The sequence below is a fragment of the Protopterus annectens genome, chromosome 2.part0, assembly GCF_019279795.1.
Source record: "Protopterus annectens isolate FY-2018-M chromosome 2.part0, PAN1.0, whole genome shotgun sequence".
Taxonomy (NCBI): domain Eukaryota; kingdom Metazoa; phylum Chordata; order Ceratodontiformes; family Protopteridae; genus Protopterus; species Protopterus annectens.
In genome coordinates this window covers 19,240,349-19,265,354 of record NC_056728.1, presented here as the reverse complement: position 1 = coordinate 19,265,354, position 25,006 = coordinate 19,240,349, and the positions used below count along the sequence as shown (strand labels likewise).

Below are 25,006 nucleotides of genomic sequence, written 5' to 3'. Positions count from 1 at the left end.
CAGGGTCAGAGTTGCTGGCGCCATGTCAGACTCAAAGCCTGTCACAAGTGGTGTCCCACAGGGCTCAGTCCTGGGCCCACTCTTGTTTGGCATCTACTTTTCTGAAGTACAAGCAAACACAGGAGGGTTATGGCTGACAAAGTTTGCAGATGACTGCAAACTGGGTGCCGTAGTTGAAAACACATCCAACACAGATATCCTTCAGAAGGGTCTCACAGAAACGGATAACTGGTGCCAGAGCCATGGCCTAAAGTTAAATGCCAAGAAATGCATAGTCATACCCTTCGGGAAAAATAAGGTTACCCCTAGCTACCATATAGGTGGCAATCCCGTGAACACAGAAGAAGTTATTAGGGACCTGGGAACCCAGGTTGACAGTAGCCTTTCATTCAACACTCATATTGCTAAAGTAGTTAGGAAGACCTTCTACATTGTCCACCTTATCATGAAGGGATTCACATCTAGATCAAGGGAAGTCATAGTCTCCCTATACTCATCACTCATCAGACCAATGATCGAGTACAATGCCCCATTCGGAATGTATCTGACCCGACACTTGCAGCAGCTGGAGAGGCCACAAAAGTTCCTCACCAAAAGGATAAAGGGTCTCAAAAATCTGTCTTATGCTGCCCGACTGAAAGAACTCCAGTTATATTCAGTTGCTTACCGCTTGCTCAGAGGTGACCTATGCCTGACATACAAGGCCATGTCAAACCCAGATTTGATGAACATGCTTCATCTCAAAAATCTAGATCCCTCAGAGCCACAAGGGCGGGAGACTTAAACCTCGACACGGTTATTAATAGGACGTGCTGGAGGGATAGATTCATCACCCAAAGACTCCCTATGCTGTGGAACAAAATCCCAGTTTATGTGAGGCAGAGCACCTCGCTGGCCTTGTTCAAGAGGAATCTTGACCAATGGATGGGAGATCGCAGATACACCCCAGGGGTTACCTCAGTGTCACTGCTCGACAGAGGCACAGCAAAATAATGGGCATAGTTTCTCCAAACTAAAGGGGTGGCGTAAGCCACAAAACTATGGGCTAGGCTTATAAATGCCCTCGGGCAGATAGCCTAGTATGAACCTATGAACCTATGAACCTATATATATATATATAGAGAGAGAGAGAGAGACACAGGATTTATAAGAAGTTGTGGACATCACTGGTGGACTATGCAGTGTTGCTCACACTGATCAACTGTTAGGGGAAAATAATAGCTGGAAGCCTACACTAGACATTTAATTTTTTTTATCAACTGTAGTCATGTCCAGCCTCTATCTATCTATCTATCTATCTATCTATCTATCTATCTATCTTTATATATATGTTATGGATGGAGTACACTGCAAACCCAAACATGTTCATGTTTTCCTGAGGACACTCTGATCTTCCTCATATGTACACATACACATGTGTGTGTGTGTGTGTGTGTGTGTGTGTGTGTGTGTGTGTGTGTGTGTAAGAAGAGACACATTAGTCTCTCTCTCTTTTTATATATATGTAGAGAGAGAGAGAAAGAGATATAATACAGATAGATGTAGATATGTGTGTGTGTATGTGTGTGTGTGTGTGTGTGTGTGTGTGTGTGTGTGTGTGTGTGTGTGTGTGTGTGTGTGTGTGTGTGTGTGTATGTGTGTGCACGTGTGTGCATGTGAGAGAGCGCTTTCACGGCAGTTCCTGGTGCAAATGTAAATAGTCTCATTTCATGCTGTAAACATACTCTTCTTTCATGTGATGCTGGAAGGTCTCTTTTTGAGCCCTTCTCTCAGTGCTTGCACTCTGTTTTACTCAAGCATGATGAGATGGAGAAACTTTCTTAAAAAGATGTGCCCTTTACCCATGAAAGTCCATCACCTTTAGTGACAAGCCTATATGCTGTTTTTCTGGTTCTCAGAAAGTCTCTTTCCTATAGGCCATTTACAGACCAGAAGGCAGGTAGATGGGTTGGGTTCTCAATACTTCTTTGATTGCATCCTGAAGCTTCTCTTATGATTGCCTAAGTAGCTTTTCTCTGATTCAGTCTTAAATTGTATGCAGGTTCTCAGCATGATTGAGCACTAAAAAATACAGCACTGTATTCAATGAAGGCCCATCAAAGCTGGTCCTATCTCAGGAACAGGCAAAAAATATGACTGCTGAAACTTGCTTCACCTTAGTTTGCATACTGTAGAACAGTCCATAGACTATCAGTAATCCAGGCTGCCTGAGTTCTCTCATGAGCTCTTGTGTAAAGTGAAACCAGCAGTCCAGGGTACACTATCAGGGAAAGCAGCTTTAACTGCCATGATAGCTACCTGTTCAAAATCACACATGGCTTTGCTTCAACATTTCACTGTTCAACGACTTTGGTATTGTACTGAACATGTACAGCCATAGAGTGAATGTGACTGTCATGAGCACACAGGCCAAGGAGCACACACTCCTGTTACTAGATTACTCAAGCAAGCTATGGAAGGAGTAGAGCTGCCTGCAGCCATAGGCCATGGTGGAGAAGGAGCTTGTTTCCTGCCTTTCCTGTCTTTCCTGTACGTAGTCTAGTCCAGATACAGATTTGCTGTATCCAGGACTGTTTGTAAGCTTCTGAGCCCCCGCTTAGCTAAGGTTAAACTATTCCGGGCGCCATAAAATCTGCTCTTCAAATTTTCCCTTAGAACTAGCCAGTTTTTTAGTTTTAGCACTCAAAGCTGTTTCTTTGAGCTCATCACTTGTTCAGAACTCATTATAAACACTAAATAAGTTACAAATTACTACAGCACTCAAATTTCCTCACTTGTCTAGAAGAAAACAGGTTTTAGTACTTAATAAATAAGCACCTATCCAGGCATGTCTAAGGGTCAGCTACCGGAGTTTTCTCCTGTCTACCTGATGAATTTGGACATCTTGGGGCAATGCAGCAGTTGCCTCATGTACACAGACAACCCTCTCCTCCTCCTACCACCCAACACTACAACCTGTGAGAGATGCACTTATATAGCCGAACAGGAAGCAAAGGTCTCTTCACCCAAGACTGGACTAGACAGTCAAGAGGAGTAGGTAAACACTTGCACTGCACCACACTCATCACATAGTCCCTCAAAGCCTATACCACTAAAACACACACATAGAAACACAAGACACACACATACATTCACAGAGGCTCTCAATAAAAATCTGCCCAAGCAACAGGGACCTCCAAAGCAGAAACGCAAGCAACCTCCACCCCCCCAACACAACCCTAATGACACATAGCCAACAAACTCAGTGTGCCACTCAACCACAGCCCATATGGCATAACAACGTACCCAACACTATAGTCATAGGTGACTCTATAGTCAGGCACACTGATGTTCCACTCACCAGGCTAAACAAGGAGAAAGTTACTATCAGCTGCTTGTCGAGTGCCAGGATCCACCACATAACGCACGCACTCAGGTCACTCCACAACAAGTACAAATATGACTGTCATTGTCCATGTTGATGTGAATGACCTGAGACATACCTCCCTGGACTACATGAAAAGAGACATGAAGGAGCTGTCCAATCATGTAGCCCAGTCACGTATGACCCTAGCCCTGAGTAGCATCCTGCCATCACCCAGAATGATACCACAGTACAAGGACAAAATGATTGACTTCAACAATTGGCTAAACTACTGGTGTCATTCTAAGGGGATCCAGTATCTGTCTGCCTGGGATGACATGATGGACAGACCACAATGTTTTGCCAGAGATGGCCTGCACCTGTCACCCTTGGGATTCCGGATACTGGCTAAGGCTCTTGCCACCCCTATAGTGCCTTTTTTAGGCAAGGTTCAAATGACAAACTCACCACTGTAACAGGTGCAAGCAAGCAAATTCTGAGGGTATTGCTACTCAATGCTAGAAGTCTAACCCTCAAAATGCACTCACTCAAGGCACTCCTTACAATGGAGAACATCGACATCTGTGCAGTGACAGAGACCTGGTTCAAGGCTCCAGAGAGCACCCCTGCATTACCAGGCTGTAATTCATACCACACTTTTCGGCCACCTAACTGGAACTGAAACACTAAAGACAGAGGCGTGTCCATATTCATTAAGGATATCCACACCTCCAGGCTAGTTGCTCAGCATAACGCATCTGAGATTATCCAAGTGCAACTAACTCTGGGCAAGACCGCAATCCAAATTGTAGCTTGCTACAGATCCCCCACCATGCCCCAGGATTCCCACTCCTCATTTCTTGATACACTGGAAAATATTAGGGTGCAGCCTAACACCCTAATAATGGGTGATTTCAACCACCCCACCATTGACTGGCAAAACTACTCATGTACCAACTCTTTTGCTCAAAGTTTTCTGGAATTCATAAATTCCAACGCCTTGGATCAACTTAGCCACACCCCTACCAGGGGCAGCAATATCCTAGACCTGGTCATTACCAACATGGGCAACCAGTGTTCCACACCAGAGGTCAATTCCTCGGTCAGATCCGACCACAAGCTAACCACCCTAAACATCCACATCCCGTCCACACCCCCCATTAGGAAAACCACCGTAAAAAAATTATCCAAAGCCAACTTCATGCTTCTTAAGACAGAAGTGGCAAACTTCATGACACCCATGCAGACGGACAATAAAGGTACAACTGCTGAATCCTACACAAATGCACTTTATAAGCACTTACACAAGTGCATGGATCATGCAATCCCTAACAGAACCAAGATGCTATCCTCCAAAAACAGAAGCCAGTCTGGTGGTCCGTTGCCATAAACAAACTCTACAACAGAAGAAAGAAACTGTTGCAAAAAAAAGTAAAATCCTATGACTGGAGGAACTCCCTGGTCAGCCTCAGTAAAAAGCTGAGATCCCTCATAAAATCCTCCAAAGCTAGTTATGAAAACAAAATCGCCACTGATTCTAAAGACAACCACAAAGCATTCTATAGCTATGTCAAGAATCTCAATGGCAACACTCAGATCTGCTCTGAGTTACAGCACAATGGCACTAAATATACAGAACCAAATAATATTGCCAACATCCTGGCAGATAGGTTCAGTGCTAACTTTACCCCTCTCTCACCCCCTAAAGGGCCCATCTCTATACCGGAAGAATGCAAAGTTCCTGTAATCACAGCTGCACAGGTAAAAACCACACTCTCCAAAGCCAAGAACACAGCATCCATGGGACCTGACAACTTCCCAGGCTGCATTCTACACGAACTACAGAATGAACTGGCACCCTACCTATGTACCATGTTCAACCATAGCCTCACCTCAGGCTTTGTGCCCACTGAATTGCACACAGCGATGGTTATCCCACTCCACAAAGGGGGAGCCACGATGGACCCCGGGAGCTACCGCCCCATTAGCCTGACAAGCCTGGTCTGTAAGGCTATGGAATGTATCATCATGGAACTTATAAACAATGACACTGGTAATCTCCAAACTCTGTACCCTACACAGTTCGGGTTTGTAAAAGGCAGATCATGTCTCCTAAACCTGATAGACTTCCTTGAAGTGGTAACCAAAGCCGTAGATGAGGGTAAGGTGGTTCACACAACCTATCTAGATCTCGCCAAGGCTTTCAACACCATCCCCCACTCTGGAATTATAGATAAAATCACTAAACTAGGTATAAATTCCTATGTCACAAGATGGGTTGCCAACTGGCTCACTGACAGAAACCACACTATGAAAGTAGCAGACTCCAAATCCAACTTCAGACCAGTGACAAGTGGAGTACCACAGGGTTCAGTCCTGGGTCCTCTCCTGTTTGTATCTACTTCTCAGAAGTACAGGCTGACACAGAAGGCCTTTGGCTAATGAAGTTCGCAGATGACTGTAAACTAGGAACCATAATCAAAACTCCTAACAATGTGAGCATCCTACAAAAGGGCCTCACTGAGACACATGCCTGGTGTCAAAGCCATGACTCAATGCCAAAAAGTGCATTGTCTTCCCTTTTGGTAAAAACTCTGTACCCATAAACTACCACATAGGCGGTAGTCTATTTAACACCAAAAGTGTGATAAGAGACCTTGGGACACAGGTGGACAGTAGTCTCTCCTTTGATAATCACATTGCCACAGTAGTCAGAAAATCCTTCTACATAGCACACCTCATCACAAAAGGTTTCTCATCCAGGAAAAAAGAGATCATTGTTCACTTCTACTCGTAACTCATTAGACCTATTATAGAGTACAACACCCCTTTCGGTATGTACCTCACAAGACATCTACAACAAATAGAAAGGCCGCAGAAATACCTCACAAAGAGGGTTACCAGCCTCAAACAGATGCCCTACGCAGACTGTCTCAAAACACTCCAGCTTTACTCAGTCGCATATCTCATACTCAGAGGCGATCTCTGCCTAACACAAAGCTATGTCAAACCCAGAGCTGTTGGACATGCTCCACTTAAAGAAATCCCAATCCCTCTGAGCTACATGCTCTAGGGAGCCTAAACCTTGTCACCACAATAAACAGAACATGCTGGAGGGATAGATTCCTGTCTCTGAGACTTCTCATACTCTGGAACAAAGTACCTATCTATATCAAACAAAGCTCCTCATTAGCACTCTTCAAGAAAAATCTTGATGATTGGATGGGAGATAGGAAATTCACCCATGTGATCACTTCTGTGTCTCTGCTCGGCTGGGGCACAGGAAAATAATTTTCTTGGGTGGCGAAAGCCAGGGTACCTTTTTGGCTAGGCTTATATAGGCCCTAGGGCCAATAGCCTAGTACCTACCTGTGAACCTATGAACCTATAAACCTGTGTATAATCAATATGGCACATGTACAGAGGTTATCTCTATTATCCCTTGTGGTGGGCAGCAGGACAACATATTTTCCTACTGGACATTGTTCAGAATGAACACCCTGCCTTAAGAGCAGTTGCTCTGGGGTGACATGGGCCATGGTCAAGTTGTTCTCCTTCACATCAAAAAGCGCCTTCCCCTCACTCTCTTTACATGTCTCTTCAAAACCCTGACAGGAAGAAGTTCCTTAATGCTCTCCTGCAGAGGTACCTGCTGCACCTGACTGTGTGATATACTTGGAGGTTTAGAGTGGTTTGGGCCTCCTGCTTCACTGTCTGCTTATCGTTTCTATCTACACTGTAGCTGCAGCTGGTGGGTGGCGATGTGCTGTGGTAAACTTCAGGTCCTCTTTTTTTTTCTTTGTCATGCTGATATGCTGCTTCTTGCACAATAGTACATATAACCATTCACAGTTAACTTTTTCTTTCCTCCCTGGGTAGTCCTTGTGTTGTACATCTCCCCTGTGGTATATGGATTCACATTAAAAGTTCCCATTTCCACTGATGTGCTTGTCTTCCATAGTGTCTGATAATACCTCCAGAAGGATGGCCTACAAACTTAAAAGTGGCAATAAAGTCTTCCTCTATCTGCCAGGAAACATAAGCAGGCAGTTGTGTGGTTTAGACCTACATATTCTGCACAAGCAGTCAACAAATGTGTGCATTGTACACTAACTCTGTTCATCTACAAGCGACTAAGGTGAAGCTGTCGACAAACTTCTCTATTTAACCTTCAGATAACTCCTACTATCTCTGCCAAATGCCATGGCATCTAAGTCCAAGGAAGTCATTGTTCCACTCTATTCGACTTTCATCAGACCAGTCATTGAGTACAGTGCCTCCTTTGGTATGTACCTAACCAGGTATATCCAACAACTAGAACATCCACAGAGGTTCCTCACTAAAAGAATACAGGGCATAAGTAATATGTCCTAAGCAGACTGCCTCAAGGCCCTATCCCTGTATTCTGTCTCCTACAGGCTTTTGAAGGGAGATATATGCCTGGCATATAGGACATTGTCAGACCCCACTCTGATGGACCTCCTGCATATTCACAAAACAAACAGCACCAGAATTACCAGTTCTAAAGACTTAAACCTTGCCTGTGATATAAGTAGGACCTGCTGGAGAGATAGGTATGTATCCCAGAGACTACCATGTCTATGGAACAGGTTCCCCAACCATGTGAAGCAGAGTTCCTCCCTAACCCAATTCAAGTGCAACTTGGACAGTTGGATGGGAAACTGGAAATTCATCCCTGGTTTGGCACCTATGTCGCTAATGGACACAGGTAACCTGTAAATGGTTCTTTTTCCAGCCCCATGCTTACACTTATCAAGGATATCAGAATTTGTCAAATAATTGGGATGCATGGCTAGGCTTAAAAAGGCCCTTGTGATCGTTAGCGTAGTAAACACCTATGAACCTATGAATCTATAAATAAACATTGACTCCACAAACTTTCTTCCCTTTAAAAGTTTAAATAGGTGTATTTCCCTTTAAATCCATATGCTTGTTTTTTTTTATTTTTAAGACCTTTATTTAATTATCATTTAAGACATAGGTAAACATACATTTATATAAAAGAAAACAAACTATATTAATATATTCCCAGTTGCAGATATTATACAACACCTATTTGCTTTTGTATATTTATCTTCAATTCAACATTACATAGCTCATACAATTCCTGCCTTCCCTTAAACCTCACTTCTCCAAAAGATTATTCTGCATGTATTGTTCCCATAATTTCCATTTTTCCATGTCATTTGTTCATACCCTTTTCTAAAGATCACACTTTGAGTTCTTTTATCTCTGATACAATATTCAATACTTAATACACAGTTGGTTTAGACTTTGATATCCATTTTCTAGTAATTGCTTTTTTGACAACCACCAGAATTAAACTTAACAAAGCCTTATATGTCTAGGCAGTTCAGATCTTGCATCCCAGCTGAACAAAATAATTTCCTTAGTTACATTCATTTGCTCACTCAATATTTCTGACAGAGAACGCTGTATAGAATTTGTAAATTCTACCAACTCATTACACTTCCAAAATATGTTCCCAGTTACCTCCTTCTTCCCCATCACACCTGCAACATTTGCTATCTACCTGAGGAAAAGTTATTTGGAGTCTGCTTGAGGTATAAAAATACCTATGCAAACAATTCTGAGCAAAAATTCTAAATCTTCTAGACTTTGTTGCATATTTGGGAGCTATATAAATATATATATATATATATATATATATATATATATATGTCCTTCCATTGTTTCCTTGCGAATTGCTTATCCAGTTTCTCTTCCCAATCTTTTCTAACCTCGTCTGATTGAGTCCTATAGTTAGTGTGCGGCGTTTTATATGTCCTACTAATTATCCCTTTTTTAACAGCAGCTTCTGCTCTAGAGTCAATTAAAAACTCTACCAGAATAGATCTTTCACTTAAGATTCTCCTATCCTTTTCTCTTTGTCTATACTGAGATATCATTCCCTGATAGGGAAGACAGTCTCTAGTCTGCAGTCCAAATATCTTTTTGGCTTCTTCCCTTTCTGTTACCTTTCCCTCTCTAGATATTTGCTCCCAATACCTTGGTTCCTTTGCCAGTTTTCTTCAGTAAATTCCAGCCCGCTCTTGCCTATTCTCTTTACCCCCAGTAGAAATTATCATTATCAGCAAAATCTCCTCTCTCCATTCCCATGTCGGCTTAGTTCTTAGAATACTTTCTGCTTACTTTATGAATGTAATACTCTCTGTGACTGTTGTTATTCTTCTTAAGGCTCTGCATCCAAAATCCCACTCTCTCCTTATTTCTTGAATTTCTCTCCTGCTTCATCATCATTCCTTTCCACTTTGAATTATAGTTTTCTGCTTGGGTTATGTATTTGAGCCTTAACTATCATCTGTTTGAATTTTAGTAGCATACTTGTGCATGCTCAGAGATGCACACATTTGACAGCATTGACACTGACAAGTGTAACCAATTAACTTACACTTTTTTGATGTCCTTTTATGACTTTGCTAGAGTCACTCTTGTTAAAGTTTAAACTGTTGTCCACCATTGCTCCTAGAGCTTTACTGATGATATAATTTTTATGATTTGACCTTTTATTTCGCTATCATTATTTATGCCCTTATTGCCAAGTGTCATAATGTTACATTTAGTGACATTAATGGTGAAGTCATTAAAACTGCACCAGATCTGTATAAATGTAGACTGTCTTGCAAAGCTTCAGCAACGTTATTAAGTAATTATGATATGCCTTTTGCAATCATCAGCATATCTGGCTATTCATGGCCCATTTCCCAATTTTCATATGAGAAGAATAGTCCAAAAAAGAAGTAGCTAGCACAGAGAATTGAGAAACACCACTGATAACCATTGATGTCAGAGAGAGAGGTAACCTTCTCACCTTTACTTGCTGTGTCTTGCTGCATCGCCAGTGTGTTTTACCCATCAAATTACATATGAATATGACATTTAATGCTTTAAAATTGTCAGGTGCTAACTTATGTGAAATAGTACCGAATGTCTTAAACAGGTCTAGATATGCCTTCTGACAAATGTTGTTAACTCTTTAATGTATGTTTCAAAATTCAAGACCTGCCCTTAACAAATGCATGTTATTCCATATCTAACAGAAGTAGGTCTGCTCTATCATTTTGAATAGGCTTTGTTTTAACTCTGTAGATAATCTTACATAGGATATTGATCAGGCTGATGGGTCTAAAATTGCTTGTGTTTGATGTGCCCTCTCCACTTTGTGAATCGGTACCACTACAGTAGCTCACCATAAATCATAGATTTGTCCACCTACTAACTCTGTATTTAGCATGGTTGACAATGGCTTAGCCATATTTTCCTTGATTTTGGGTAAGAAAGCAATAGGTTTGTTGTCTGATCCCATGGACCATGACTTTATAATTTAACCTTTAGCAGCAGTTGTTATGGCTGTAGTTGTAGTAGATGCTTTCCCCTTATTTTTGTCTAGTATTCTGATATTTCTTTGCTTATAGTTAAATTTGCATATATTTTTTTTGCAAGAACATTTGTGATATCCTGTGGATGGGTGACCACTACATTGTTTATTGATAATGTTGTGTTTTGGAGTTTTTCCTTTTCACATCTGCATGTAATTAAAGACCTACCTTATTACTGCTTTCAACCTTTGAAGCAAAGTTGAGTTTATTGATAGATTCAGAAGATATGATAAGCAAAGAAAGCAGTTTTTTTGACATTTCATTTAATAAAGATTTTTTTATGAGTAAGGTCATTTCTGAGTAGAGTTATTTAGTTCATTAGTGACAGTATCCCAGTTTGTTTTTGTTAAGTATGTCATTTATCACAACATAGTTTCCATTGTTAAAGGTTAGGAAGGATGTGCTCAATTTAGCACTTAGGTTAAAGATGATGTATCATGATCAATGTTAATTACTGAGGAAATAACCATGGGTGGGAACAGATTCTAGGTTTGTTAGTTTGAGATCTAGAATACTGCTGTCCTTAGTCAGATTTCATATTATTCATTCCAAATTGTTTCATCTAATATACTCAGTTCTTAATTAATCATATTTACTAAAATTGAACAGTTTATCTAGTCATCGTTTGGGTAGTTAAAATCTTCCATAAGGATTATCTTGGATGTTTCGTCAGGAATTCCTCATGCTGTGTAGAGAACATGCATTCTATACAGTAAAGTTATACCATATTATATTCACTACTATATAAACAGTTTCTAGCCCTCAGTAGATGCTTAACTTTTGTTTTTTTAGGTGTTATTTTACAAAGACTGAAACACTACCATTTATCCCATTCCCATCATATCTGCAACAATAAAAGGAGGTGTGCCCTAGAATTTATGATGTGCATTTTGGTTCTTTGAACTATGTTTCAGTAATAGTACTGTTATCAACATCCTCCTGTCAGAGAAAACCTTCTAAATCACCTACTTCATCGGCATTAGCAAAGCTGCCTTCACACTTAATTGTTTGTGTGTTTTTATTTTTGTCCTAGAACATAAAGAGGAAATGGAAAGTCATTGCATATAACCTTGGGGAGAGAGTCAGAGCTTATGTGATAAGAAGTAGTTCAGCTTGTTGCACATCTCACTCTGAGCTGACAGGCACAGAATTCCTTGTCTGTTTCATCATGTCCTTTGTGACCGAATGAATGTTAAATTTTTGTCATGCTATTCAGGTGTCATATAAGGTGCAGAGAGGATTTTGCTAAGCATATATGTGTTTCCCATGACTGTGAAGATGTTTGATAATTCCACCATATCTTGTTGCATATCCAAAGGGGGGGGTCTTTCTTAGATTGGTCACAGCCATGTCATAACTAGCCTTAATCACATTTTGCCTATTTGTGATATCTCTAATTTTGGTACCAGGTAGGCTAAACACTCTAAACAAGTTCCTTTTAAAGTCCAGTGAGATCTGTTTCTGTTTTATGTACTGTGGAGTCCCCATTTACTAGTATGTTTTTGTTGCCAGGTTGCAATGTCTGCAGTATGGACTTTGTAGTCTGTTTTACCAAATTTTAACACCAGTTGTTTTGCTGTTATAGCTTCTCCCTATTGATATAGTATGGAGACTTTGCATGTTTGAAGTACTGAGCTGAGGGGTTGGTACGTGAAATATAGGCATAAGGTTCAGGTTTTGTTGAACTTATGGCATCTTAAGGTATGGGAAGTAGGTGCAGGTTTAACCTTTGCTTATGTACTGTCGGGTGTTATTGTGTAAGATCACAGGATGAGGCAGCTAATAAGAGTTTAATATTGTTGAAATATGTAACACCTCTCACAGATATTTAAGGTCATATTAAAAAGAAGTGTATTTTCTGTAAGCTTGAGTCAGGTCTTATACTGCATGAGATAAATGTTATGTAGCAAGTCTTTGGAAGTTATTTTATTAGTACCTTCAATCTCAAGTAATTTCCTTCCTAAATAAAAATACAATTTAGATGAATATGCCGTGCCAGTCAAAAAGTATTTTTTTCTTTTGGCAAAAGGCCACTAAAATACAAACTGTAAAACAGATCAGAAAGTCTCTTCTGCAATAACATTCTCAAGACAGCTGACTATGTTGTCAAAAATAGGCTGCAAATCTGTTTAAGGCCAGGTAAGGGAAAAAGTAGGTTCCTGTGATGTTAATCTTTTGCCTCCCTACAGTTCTAGATGACCATTAAACCCTCAGTAAACCAATAGCCTGAGCAAGCTTATGAATATTTTAGTCCCCCCTTCCTCCAACTCAGAACCAAGGAAATCAGTTACTGCTGATGACAGATGTTTTTGTATTGGGGCAGAGAGAGAGAGAGAGGGAGACCATTACCACTGTTGTGGGCTGAGACAGCCAATGATGAACAGTAAAGGTGAATGGCTACAAAGCCAGGAGCTCAAAGTTGATTTGAGGTACACAGTTCAGCTATCTCTAAGCTATTGCAGTACACCATGCCAGGTGATGACTGTGATTGAGGATATAATAGTAGAAACTATTGAAGGTCCACTTACTAGCTAAGCACTCATTCTGATATAACTGAAGAACAGTGCACCTTTCTGAGGAGGAACATGGAGTGGGAGCCCTTTCTGCATTTCCCAGACCTACATTTATGCCATCTGTTTGGATGTAAAACTTCTTTCCAAGTTTGGAGTGATTAAGACCAGGTATTCGTAATGTGCAGCTGTCATCTGGGCAAAAGTCTTTCCTGTTTTTTTCTGTCATTTTACACCAGTAGAGTAACAAACCCTCATCTGGTTTGTGACTGGGGTTACTAGGATACCAAAGTGGAAAATGAACCACTTGTAATAAATGGTCAGACTGTAAGCTCCATACCCATGTCTCAGGTTTGGTTACCAGTGGATGAGAACACTGAATATCCTTTACCTTTTCTGCTTGTTTTCCTTCTGACCCCATGCCTTAAATGTCTAGTTTCTTTGAGGCCAATGGTACATTTGTCTAGACTGAATATAACTCAAGCATCTCTAATGGACTCATATACCTATGAACTTTTGGCAAGTGTGATAACTAATCTGAACATGGATGACCGCATCATCCAATTAAGCATTGCATAATGGCTATGTTGTTTTTAGCAGTATAATACCAATAACTGACTCATGGGTGTGGGCATATTGAGGATTTACCCAGGGTTGGCATGGTTTTATCACGAGGCCAAAGTTGGAGTGATTAAACAAAGCCAACCGTACGTAAATCCTCATATAGCCACACCCACGAGTCAGTTATTGCTATTATACAATGACATTATTTAAGAAAAAAATTACTTACTTTTCTTAAGTAATGTCTTTTTATAATGGTGCTGTGGTGTTCTTCTGCATTTATTGATGTACTGTGCATGTGTATGGTACTTACATTCCCATGCTTGCACAGTACATAAGTGAGAAAGGAAGATCTCCATTGCTTTTTTTTTAATTATAAAATATGGACAGTTTAGAGGTATGAGAGAGAAAGAACAGAAATACAAGAAAAATCAGGTATGTTTCTTTAATTTTTAAGAACGTACCTGATTTTCCTTGTATTTGCTCTGCCCTCCATACATACTCTTCAACCTCTTAGCTCAAGAAATGTGGGCAAAGCCTTAAATAAAGAGGGGAGAAAGGCCCAAAAGGGGTATTGATAGTAAATGTTGTTCTTATAAACTTAGAAAGTTGTGAGAATAACAAGATTTGTGTTATTATGAATTGTCTGAAGATTATGAGGTCTGAGACTGAAATGTGTGTCATTATGTAGTGACTTCATTCCTCAGTGTTTTATTGGAAAACAACAAATTTTATGAAGAACAGACTAAAAATATGAGACAAAAATCTGGACAGTTGAGATATATGTCACTGTACAATATACTAATAGAAGAAAGTCTACCGACTCGATGGTGCTTCAGAGACTAGACTTTTTTATATCGGTATATGCTCAATTTACAATGGGCACGCTGGTAGGGCTGTCCAATCAGCATGCACTTTTTTGAATAGTAATGAAACAGTGTATAATTTTAAGTATTTTTTACTTTATGTTATTGACACTGTTAGGTGTGGATATGTAAAAACACTCCATTATTTCAAGGACTACTGCTGGCAGATCCAAGCTAATGTCAATGAGTTTTGTGATTTCAGTTGCCATTCAAAATTATATATATTGTTTAAAAAGAAAACCTTTAAAACATTACAGCATTTTTAAATGAATAGTTAATGTGTTTCAAGTATTTCATTTTTAGTTGCATTTTTATGGGTTAATGACTAGATAGAATTGTTAGGGAAATTTATTTATGGGACTTTATAACTTTGGTTACATTATTTTTTTCTGAGTATTTAAATAGAATTGTTAATTGAATAATTTAGTCTAAAGAACTTTGAGAATCATTTAGCAAATTAAAACATTTACTCTATTGGATTAAAATAGTGAATCCTTGCCTTCTTGTGATATACCTCATTCTTTTTAATTTCCCTCTTTCCTAACTTGCATCATGTGTATTCAGTTTAGAAATCAGTCTCTGCTATGTTGTGAGTCATCTGCTGACAAAATTAGCTAAGTATACTTTTGGGAAAGAAACCCTCAACCATACCCTTGAGAATGCACTGTTCATCATTCATGCAACTTCCACTCATTATCAACAAAGGTTACAGATTGTGCAAAACAAAATCTGCTATAATAGGGAAACACACAAAGCAGCACCTTTGTCTTAGAATTAATGAATATAGATTGCCATCCACTGCATATAGAGTAACCCTCCTACTTTCTGTCCTATTCTGTAAGATAAATCTTGATGACTGCATCACTGTTGGAAAACTGATTCAGTTAAACACCATTCAAGAACTTCTAGGTCAGTTGGATCATTGCTCATATCTCTTGCAGGCCCACATTCACTTTGCCAGTGCCTTCTTCATTAGGGGCCCAGTAACTCTCTCCCCAGTTATGTCACACTATATTACACTCTGCCTTTTCACAAGCCTTTTCCTTCTACAAAAAACATCTAGTTGTAGCAGAAGTAGGGCTGCTTGTGGGTATATCACCTGTGGAAGTGATTGACTTCATGCAGTGCACACTGCAGGCCTGGGACATAAGCAGAAGAAATGGATGTAAATTAAGGAGTAATAAAATGCATATGTGATGGGGCACACTGGTAGATCTCATAGGTGGGAGGGAAGGAAGTAGCAAAAAGTAAAAAAATATTGCTACTGCATATATGCATCATCTGAATCAGTGCTATTTAATTCTGCTCTGAGTCTTCTTGTCCATGCTGGGTACACACTGCAGTCCTTAACAGTTAGATAGCTTTACTTCATGTAGTTGTCAATTTTATGTTTACTATAACTGCACCATAGCTGAAAAACAGTCTTAGAGGTCCAAGTTACCTGCCTGTAAATAAATAAATAGCAATATTTTCCAAATCCTTACATAACTGTGTAGGTACATTGATTGCTAAGAGACTTAGCTCCTTTCGAGTGTGCACCATACATAGTAGTTTGTTTATTTCTTTCTTTATTTGTTTGTTTATTGCAAGCTGTTAATTGGAGAGGTCTTGGTGATGATTAATACCACAATTATGTATCATTCTCTTTCTGATACTTAATCTGTGTCATCTTGAATAATCTGAATTGGAGCTGTGAGGAGGGCATTCCAAGGTGCTGTCACACTGTAATTCAAAGTGTCACCCAAGTGAAACTGATGCTCCTCTGTGCTGACTTTGTTAGACTTCCTGCTTTTCTTCTGCAATACATGCACAAAGCCAGTTGGTTTACAGCATGTCTTTTCACCTCAAAGTTCATCTAATGCATACAGGTGCTCGGCAAGTCGCCTTTCGCCAAAGAGGAGGCAAGACAGATAAATTACCACTTTCATAGCACATCTCAACATTTCTAGGACATGATATTCTTTTCCCAGTCATATGCCCCCCTTGCTTGAACGCAGTACTGAAAACTGGGCAAGTCTTGAATCCTGTACATAACTTAGCTCACATTATTTTATTTCTTTATTTTCTAACCAAATAAGATCTAATAATAAGTGCCTATTTTTAAGGGTGACCAAAAAGCACTGCCTGGTTAAGTGCTTTGTTGATATTGATATAGTATGGAAGTGGAGACAGAAGGGATCAAACCTGGGTTTACTGGGCAAAACTTAATACCAGCTCATATCCTTAATTTTCTGTGTTAGTCTGCTAGACAGGTTTCTTTACTGGATATTATTATCTTAGAAAGGCATGTCTGAATCCTGTTGATGCTTCAAGGCAGTGACCCCCCCCCCCCAACACAGACACACCTTTCACATACCTTTCTTAACTCCTTCCTTCAGAAATCAAAGTAATGCATCCATGATTTAATACACTGCATGTGTGAAGGATTATTACCATCTCTCATCTACTCGCCAGTCCAGGATTAGTGCTCATGGCCCCATGGAAAGCCTGGGCTCAGGACAATATGGCAACCACTCTTCCCAAGCAAACATGGATGCTTATACAAGTCAGTAATTGATTTCACTTAGAGAGGTGGTTCCCATTCCAGTAACACTCAGCTCACATAACTGTGAGATCTACCACTTTGCTCAGCTACTGGCATGGCCTTCATCCAGGCAGCCATCACACATGTATTTTTAATCATTAAGTTATATTAATTTCCCTCGCATATGCCCCATTTTGCAAGACACTATTGAAGGACCTGCACAAGTACAAAAAGCTACAACAGGTTAATTAAGCAAAAGCACCTTTAAAGAGGCCATTCTCTGAAAAATGATGAATTATTCTGTCTTTTGGAATGCATTCCAAACAATTTTCCATCATTAAGGTGAGACTGATTAGCCTGTCCTTTCTTGGATCCTTATATGTATCCAGTTTTATATTTGGAATAGCAGGAAGCCCACTATCCAGTCACGAGAAACGACAGGATGAAATAATAGGGCACCATATTGTTGCATTTAAGGCTTCTCATTAGTTTAACCCCTTGATTCTTGTGTTTTCTATACATTTTTTCACTGGACAAGAAGAAATTCCCTGTCTGTCTCCTAACTTTGCAAGGCCACACCTTTCATCTTACTCATTCTTTTATTGGACCTTCATTTTGTTACTTTTGTCACTGTTCAGTTACTGAGAAGATACTTTAAGGCAAAGTGCCAGTTTTAATGGCTGAATGTCATTTATTTATTAGCATGTTGTCTTTAAATTCAGCTGTGACCAGCTATAAGTCTACTTGATTTCATCTTCATAACAGTGCAAAGCAGTGCAATGGTTTGCTTTTAAACTTATGCCAGTCTATGAAAGTTCCTTGAGATGTTTAATTAATTAATCCATGTTTACTTAATACATTTTCATGGGAAGCCCAATTAATTAATCTATGATTACTTAATACATTTGTAATGGACTTTCTAAACCCAATGTTTTGATCTAACTTACCTCTTCCATACTGTGGTACTTTGTGTAATTATAAAGCACTGTCTTCACTGTTCTTGGCCGGACATTTTGCGTCTGAATTTCCAAAAGGTTTTGGACATTTTCAATTATAATGCTTGTAAAGTAAAACAAGAAAAATTATTACAATAAATGCATTGGATTTATTTTACTTTCTTAAATAGTATTCCAAATAATTATGTAGTAAAGAAAACATTGAATGCCAACCGAGTTCATATGTCACATACTGTGTTGTGGATATCATAACTTTGCCTAACCTACTGCACTCTATCCTTGTGGAAGCACTTAATACTAAAATATTGCTTCTACATAATATGCCAGAGAGATATTTGTATATTTCTTCTTATACTTCAGTTTAATTGTTCACATATTATAGGCTTTGATATTCAGTATAAGGATAATCACAATAAAGTTTTAAAACAGGATCTTTTAGATACGTTTGTGTATTAAACAACATATACAACATATTGTATCTACTGAGTGCAGGGATATTCTACAACTCCCCTGTGACAACCCACCACAGGACCAGTAATCAAGGAGCCTCAGTCTTCACCACTGGTAACAGTGGGGGAAGTACACTGAGAGGATAGCAGGTACACACATACAGCATTTCCAGATGCAACTCTCTGCATCAAGTGCAATTTCCCTTAAGACCACACAGAGACCACAGTCAGTCCAGGGCTGGTTTCTCCCTCTTTCTTCAGATCCTCAATAAGACTCTTCACTGGCACAGCTACAGAGTTGAGATCCCAGCTGAGTGGCCAAGCCAAGGCCTCCAGCACCCTCTCTGTCCAACCAGTGCTTTGTGTCCCTGCCCAAGAAGCTGGCACACACACACACTCTTTGAGGTTTGATTTACGCACACACACACACACACACACACACACACACACACACACACACACACACACACACACACACACACCTGGGAAAGGCTGGCACAGGCTTACTAGCTATGTCCACTTTTGCCCAGACTATACAGTAGCTATCACTACCACCAGCAATCTCCTTATCAGCTACTTTAAGGCCCTTAACAAAGGGTGTCCAATCTTACTGCATAATGTTACTATTAATACAAATGGTAGTTTGACCAAGAGCAAGGCTGTTAGGAGTGGCTTACACAGTGTCATCAAACAAATATGCAAGTACTGTCACAACTTAAATATCTCTACACAGATCAGCCACAATGAAAGGTTTAAATATATTTAATAATAAAAAATAAAAGAACAAGACAATACTAAATATATATTCACAGTGGCATCAGAGTTCAAAGTCACAGGAAGTATTTAAAATAACATTGCAAGACAGTCTCAAATAAATAAAGAAAAATATCTAAACTTAGCTTCACTATATTCCTGACTGAATCTAAGAGAATTACTATACCCTAGTTAACTTACTTAACAGCAAGGCAGATGTGGTGAATGGATCTTCTTGTTGTTGTCAGGTCCAAGACAGAATACAGAATGCTGTGTCTCTCTAAGAGATGTCTTAAATTAATATCTCAAATATCACTGCTGGGATAGCTTGCAGAATGACATCATTTCTTGTCATTTGACTCTATCCAAGGTGAAACCCCCACTGCTGGAAACTAGCAGTATTTAGCATCTACCTGTGAAAATACATAGACCTCAGATCTTTGACAGATGTTGGAAATAATTAAACAGTTGTAGTAATTAGTTCACTCTGAAGACAATACAGAAAGATTCTCAGCACAGATGTGTCTGTAGCTGCCATAAAGTAATTTAATTTCAGCTAATTTTCTGAAGTTTTGCTGGGCTGAAGATAACCTCCTGTATTCCAGTTTCCACTGTTAAAATATATACAGTTGAACAGTTACAGTAGTGCATGTGCATTTCTGTTCTCTTCCATTAGGGCAAACAGTGGTTACTTTGTAAAAACCTTTCCAACACACACTTCTGTACCAGCAGTTTGATATACACATGATATACAGTTCTAATACAGTTGTAACACAAGAATCTTATATTAATCACGTTGATATTCACAAATTACATAATTATTTACAAAATTCCAGATAGGAGTGCTAGCAGTATCCCCCTTTGTCACATCGTCTATGGTCCTGAATTAGATAAAATGGGTAGTCAGAAAAAAAATGAATAATATAGAAGTTAAGTGGCTTTCTGTAGTAATGTAGCATATACATGAAATATACCTGAATCAAGCCTGAATTATCTGATTCAATAGTTAATTTAAGAGTTTAGCTGTGATGAATAACTAGACTGTACTTTTAAAATATAACACAATTTTCCATGAAAACTTGCTCTCTATGGATAAATGACCTACTGCCATGGTCATTATAAATACGGGGGGGGGGGGTGATCGGGACATTCAGAAACAAAGTTAAGTAAAATAGGGTGATGGGTGGTGATGCTCAAAGAGGGGACTATTGAGAGACATGCTGTGCAAGCAAACTATGACAGAAATAATGTGTCACTTATTGCATGCTGATGACTGAATAATGTCAAGCAAATGAGACTTGCCATATATGCAAATGACATGGTAGAACAATACAGTAACATTATCAACCACTACTGTGTAGATAATGATAGCATATAGGAGTTTGTAGACATGTGTTGCCCACACATAGAATCATGGGGAATACTGGATTGTACTGGGTTGCCTATCCCTGTGGACATGAAGGTGTGAGTAGTGTTAACTTCCTTGTTATGGGGACCATTCAGCATCCTACAGGGAACACATCAGGAATTTTGCAGGCAACAGCATTGCAGATCCTACCTTAGTTCTTTGACAGATGATGCAGCATGTACAGGATAATATATGGTGTCCATGGACAGCAGAGGAGAAAGCCACCAATATATATGCATTCTACAACATAGCCCATTTCCGTGCTGTCTTGGGTACACCTACATTGTTATTAAGGTTTCCACTCCTCCACATGGTATCCAGCACAACAACCAGAAAGGTTTCTACTCCCCCAACTACAAGGTGGCATGCAATGCACAAGGTATGACATATTATATGGCTGTTTACCACCCAGGCAGATCCCATGACTACCACATCTGGTGCACATGTGAACTGTATCAGCATTTCATGCAGCATGACCTCACATAGTATGTCTTTGTTAACAGGTGGGTGCATTGCTAGGTACATAGCCAGAGTACTGGGTTCTTGTTGTCATAGGCAACAGGCCACTCATAACAGTCTCCATGTTCTATTATGCAAGTGATGAAGGGCATTTCACACTGAGCTAATCAAAAGAAGGACACTGAGCAAACTCGGATCTATAATATATAACATTAAGTATCCTGTTTTTTTGCTTATTTTTTCGAGTTATTTATAGCACTTTGTGTACTGTATATTTTTCTAGCTAGTTTCACTGTGTGTGAGGTATTAACTGGAAATTGTCCACTTTTATTAAGCATCTGTTGGGTTGTTTGATTCTGACAACTTGTTTGCAGTTAAAAGCTTTCTCTAGAGGCTCCTTTAGCTGTTTCAAACTTTCATTTATAGGCTCACTGTTGCTTTTCTGCTGTGAGAAACATTTCTGCAGTTTGTTTCGCATCCTCCCTCCCTATTGGTATGCTGTTCTTATAGTTGGTGGCTTTACAGTTGCCCACCCCTACTGTAAATTTGATCTGGCACCCTCCTCCCAGTCTAGTGTCATTACCTCATTCTACCCAATACAGGGAGAACATTTGAGAAGGCCAATCAGCTTAGTTTCTGCTCCTCCTTTCTCTCTTTCCACTTAAGAAAAAATAAATTCTAAGCTTGTTTCCTGCCTTTCCTGTGGGTAGTCTAGTCTGAATACAGATTTGCTATGTCCAGGACTATTTGTGGGCTTTTAAGCCCCCAAGCCATTCTGTGTTGGAGGGAAGCCTTCTATCTTAATTTTGTTTCTTAGAACTAGCCAGTTTTTTGTTTCAGCACTCAAGTCTGTTTATTTGAGCTCAGCAGCACTTGTTCAGAACTTATTGTAAGCACTAAATAAGCTACAAATTACTACAGCACTCAACTTTCCTCACTGTCTAGAGGAAAACAGTTTCTAGTACTTAACAAATAAGCACCTAGCCAGGCATGTCTAAGGGTCAGCTCCCGGTGTTTACTCCTGTCTACCTGATGAATCTGGGCATCTTGTGGCAATGCAGAAATTGCCTCATGTACACAGACAACCCTCTCCTCCTACCACCCAACACTACAACCTGTGAGAGATGCATTTATATAGCCAAACTGGAATCAAAGCTCTCTTCACCTAAGACTGGACTAGACAGTCAAGAGGAGAAGGTAAACACTTGCAGCACACCACACTCAGCACATAGTCCCTCAAACCCTACACCACCAAAACACACACATAGAAACACAAAACACACACCTACATTCGCGGAGGCTCTCAGTAAAAACCTGCCCAAGCAACAGGGACCTCCAAAGCAGAAACACAAGCAACCTCCACCCCCCCAAAACAACCCAAATGACACATAGCCCACAAACTCAGTGTGCCACTCAACCACAGCCCATAAGGCATAACAATGTACCCAACACTCTAGTCATAGGTAACTCTATAGTCAGGCACACTGATGTTCCACTCACCAGGCTAAACAAGGAGAAAGTTACTGTCAGCTGCCTGTCGGGTGCCAGGATCTGCCACATAACGCATGCATTCAGGTCACTCCACAACAAGTGCAAATATGACTCTGTCATTGTCCATGTTGGTGTGAATGACCTGAGACGTACCTCCCTGGACTACATGAAAAGGGACATAGAGGAACTGTCCGATCTTGTAGCCCAGGCAGGTATGACCCTAGCCCTGAGTAGCATCCTGCCATCACCCAGCATGATACCACAGTACAAGAACAAAATGATTGACTTCAACAATTGGCTAAGTGTCTGGTGTCATTCTAAGGGGATCCAGTATCTGTCTGCCTAGGATGACATGATTGACAAACCACGATGCATTGCCAGAGATGGTCTGCACCTCTCGCCCCTGGGATTCCGGATACTGGCTAAGGCTGTAGCCAGCCCTATAGTGCCTTTTTTAGGCAAGGTTCAAATGACAAATTCACCACCGTAACAGGTACAGGCAAGAAAAATCTGAGGGTATTGCTACTCAATGCTAGAAGTCTAAACCTCAAAATGCACTCATTTGAGGCACTCCTTAAAATGGAGAACATCGACATCTGTGCAGTGACAGAGACCTGGTTCAAGGCTCCAGAGAGTACCCCTGCATTACCAGGCTATAATTCATACCACACCTTTCGGCCACCTAACCTGGACCAAAACACTAAAGGCGGAGGCGTGTCCATATTCATTAAGGATATCCACACCTCCAGGCTAGTTGCTCAGCATAATGGATCCGAGATTATCCAAATGCAACTAACTCTGGGCAAGACCGCAATCCAAATTGTAGCTTGCTACAGATCCCCCACCATGCCCCAGGATTCCCACTGCTCATTTCTTGATACACTGGAAAATATTAGGGTACAACCTAACACCCTAATAATGGGCGATTTCAACTACTCTACCATTAACTGGGAAAACTACTCATGTACCAACTCTTGTGCTCAACGTTTTCTGGAATTCATAAATTCCAGTGCCTTGGATCAACTTATCCACACCCCCACCAGGGGCAGCAATATCCTAGACCTGGTTATTACCAACATCGATAACCGGTGCTCCACACCAGAGGTCAATTCCTTGTTGGTCAGATCCGACCACAAGCTAATCACCCTAGACATCCACATCCCTCCCCCACCCCCATTAGGGAAACCATAGTAAAAACTTTCTCCAAAGCCAATTTCACACTTCTTAAGACAGAAGTGGCAAACTTCACGACACCCATGCTGATGGACAATAGAGGTATGACTGCTGAATCCTACACACATGCACTTTATAAGCACTTACACGAGTGCATGGATCGTGCAATCCCTAACAGAACCAAGATGCTATCCTCCAAAAAAAGAAAGCCAATCTGGTGGTCCCCTGCCATAAACAAACTCTACAACAGAAGAAAGAAACTGTTGCAAAAAAGAGTAAAATCCCATGATTGGAGAAACTCCCTGGTCAGCCTCAGTAAGATGCTGAGATCCCTCATAAAATCCTCCAAAGCTAGTTATGAAAACAAAATCGCCACTGACTCTAAAGACAACCACAAAGCATTCTATAGCTATGTCAAGAATCTCAATGGCAACACTCAGATCTGCTCTGAGTTACAGCACAGTGGCACTAAATATACAGAACCAACTGATATTGCCAACATCCTGGCAGATAGGTTTAGTGCTAACTTTACCCCCCTGTCATCCCCTAAAGGGCCCATCTCTATACCAGAAGAATGCAAAGTTCCTGTAATCATGGCTGCACAGGTAAAAAACACACTATCCAAAGCCAAGAACACAGCATCCATGGGACCTGACAACATCTCAGGCTGTGTTCTACATGAACTACAGAATGAACTGGCACCCCACCTAAGTACCATGTTCAATCATAGCCTCACCTCAGGCTATGTGCCCACTGAATGGTGCACAGTGACGTTTATCCCACTCCACAAAGGGGGAGCCACCACAGACTCCGGAAACTACTGCCCCATTAGCCTCATGAGCCTGGTCTGCAAGGCTATGGAACTTATCATCATGGAACTTATAAACAATGACATTGGTAATCTCTAAACTCAGCACCCCACCCAGTTTGGGTTTGTAAAAGGCAGATCATGTCTCCTAAACCTGATAGACTCCTTTGAAGCCGTCACAAAACCGTAGATGAGAGTAAAGTGGTTCACACAGCCTATCTAGATCTCGCCAAGGCTTTTGACACCATCCCCGACTCTGGAATTATAGATAAACTCACTAAACT

General features: G+C 40.2%; 1 protein-coding gene across 2 annotated transcripts in view; it reads right to left on the bottom strand.

The window, feature by feature from the left end:
* The window catches only part of LOC122792929 (carboxypeptidase O-like), a 392,520-nt gene that overhangs the window by 236,320 nt on the left and 131,194 nt on the right, over positions 1-25,006 (bottom strand). For both annotated transcript variants that reach the window (XM_044060502.1, XM_044060503.1), the window contains exon 4: positions 18,173-18,284. In XM_044060502.1, coding sequence (XP_043916437.1) covers positions 18,173-18,284 — 112 coding nt within the window. The remainder of the gene's footprint in view (positions 1-18,172; positions 18,285-25,006) is intronic.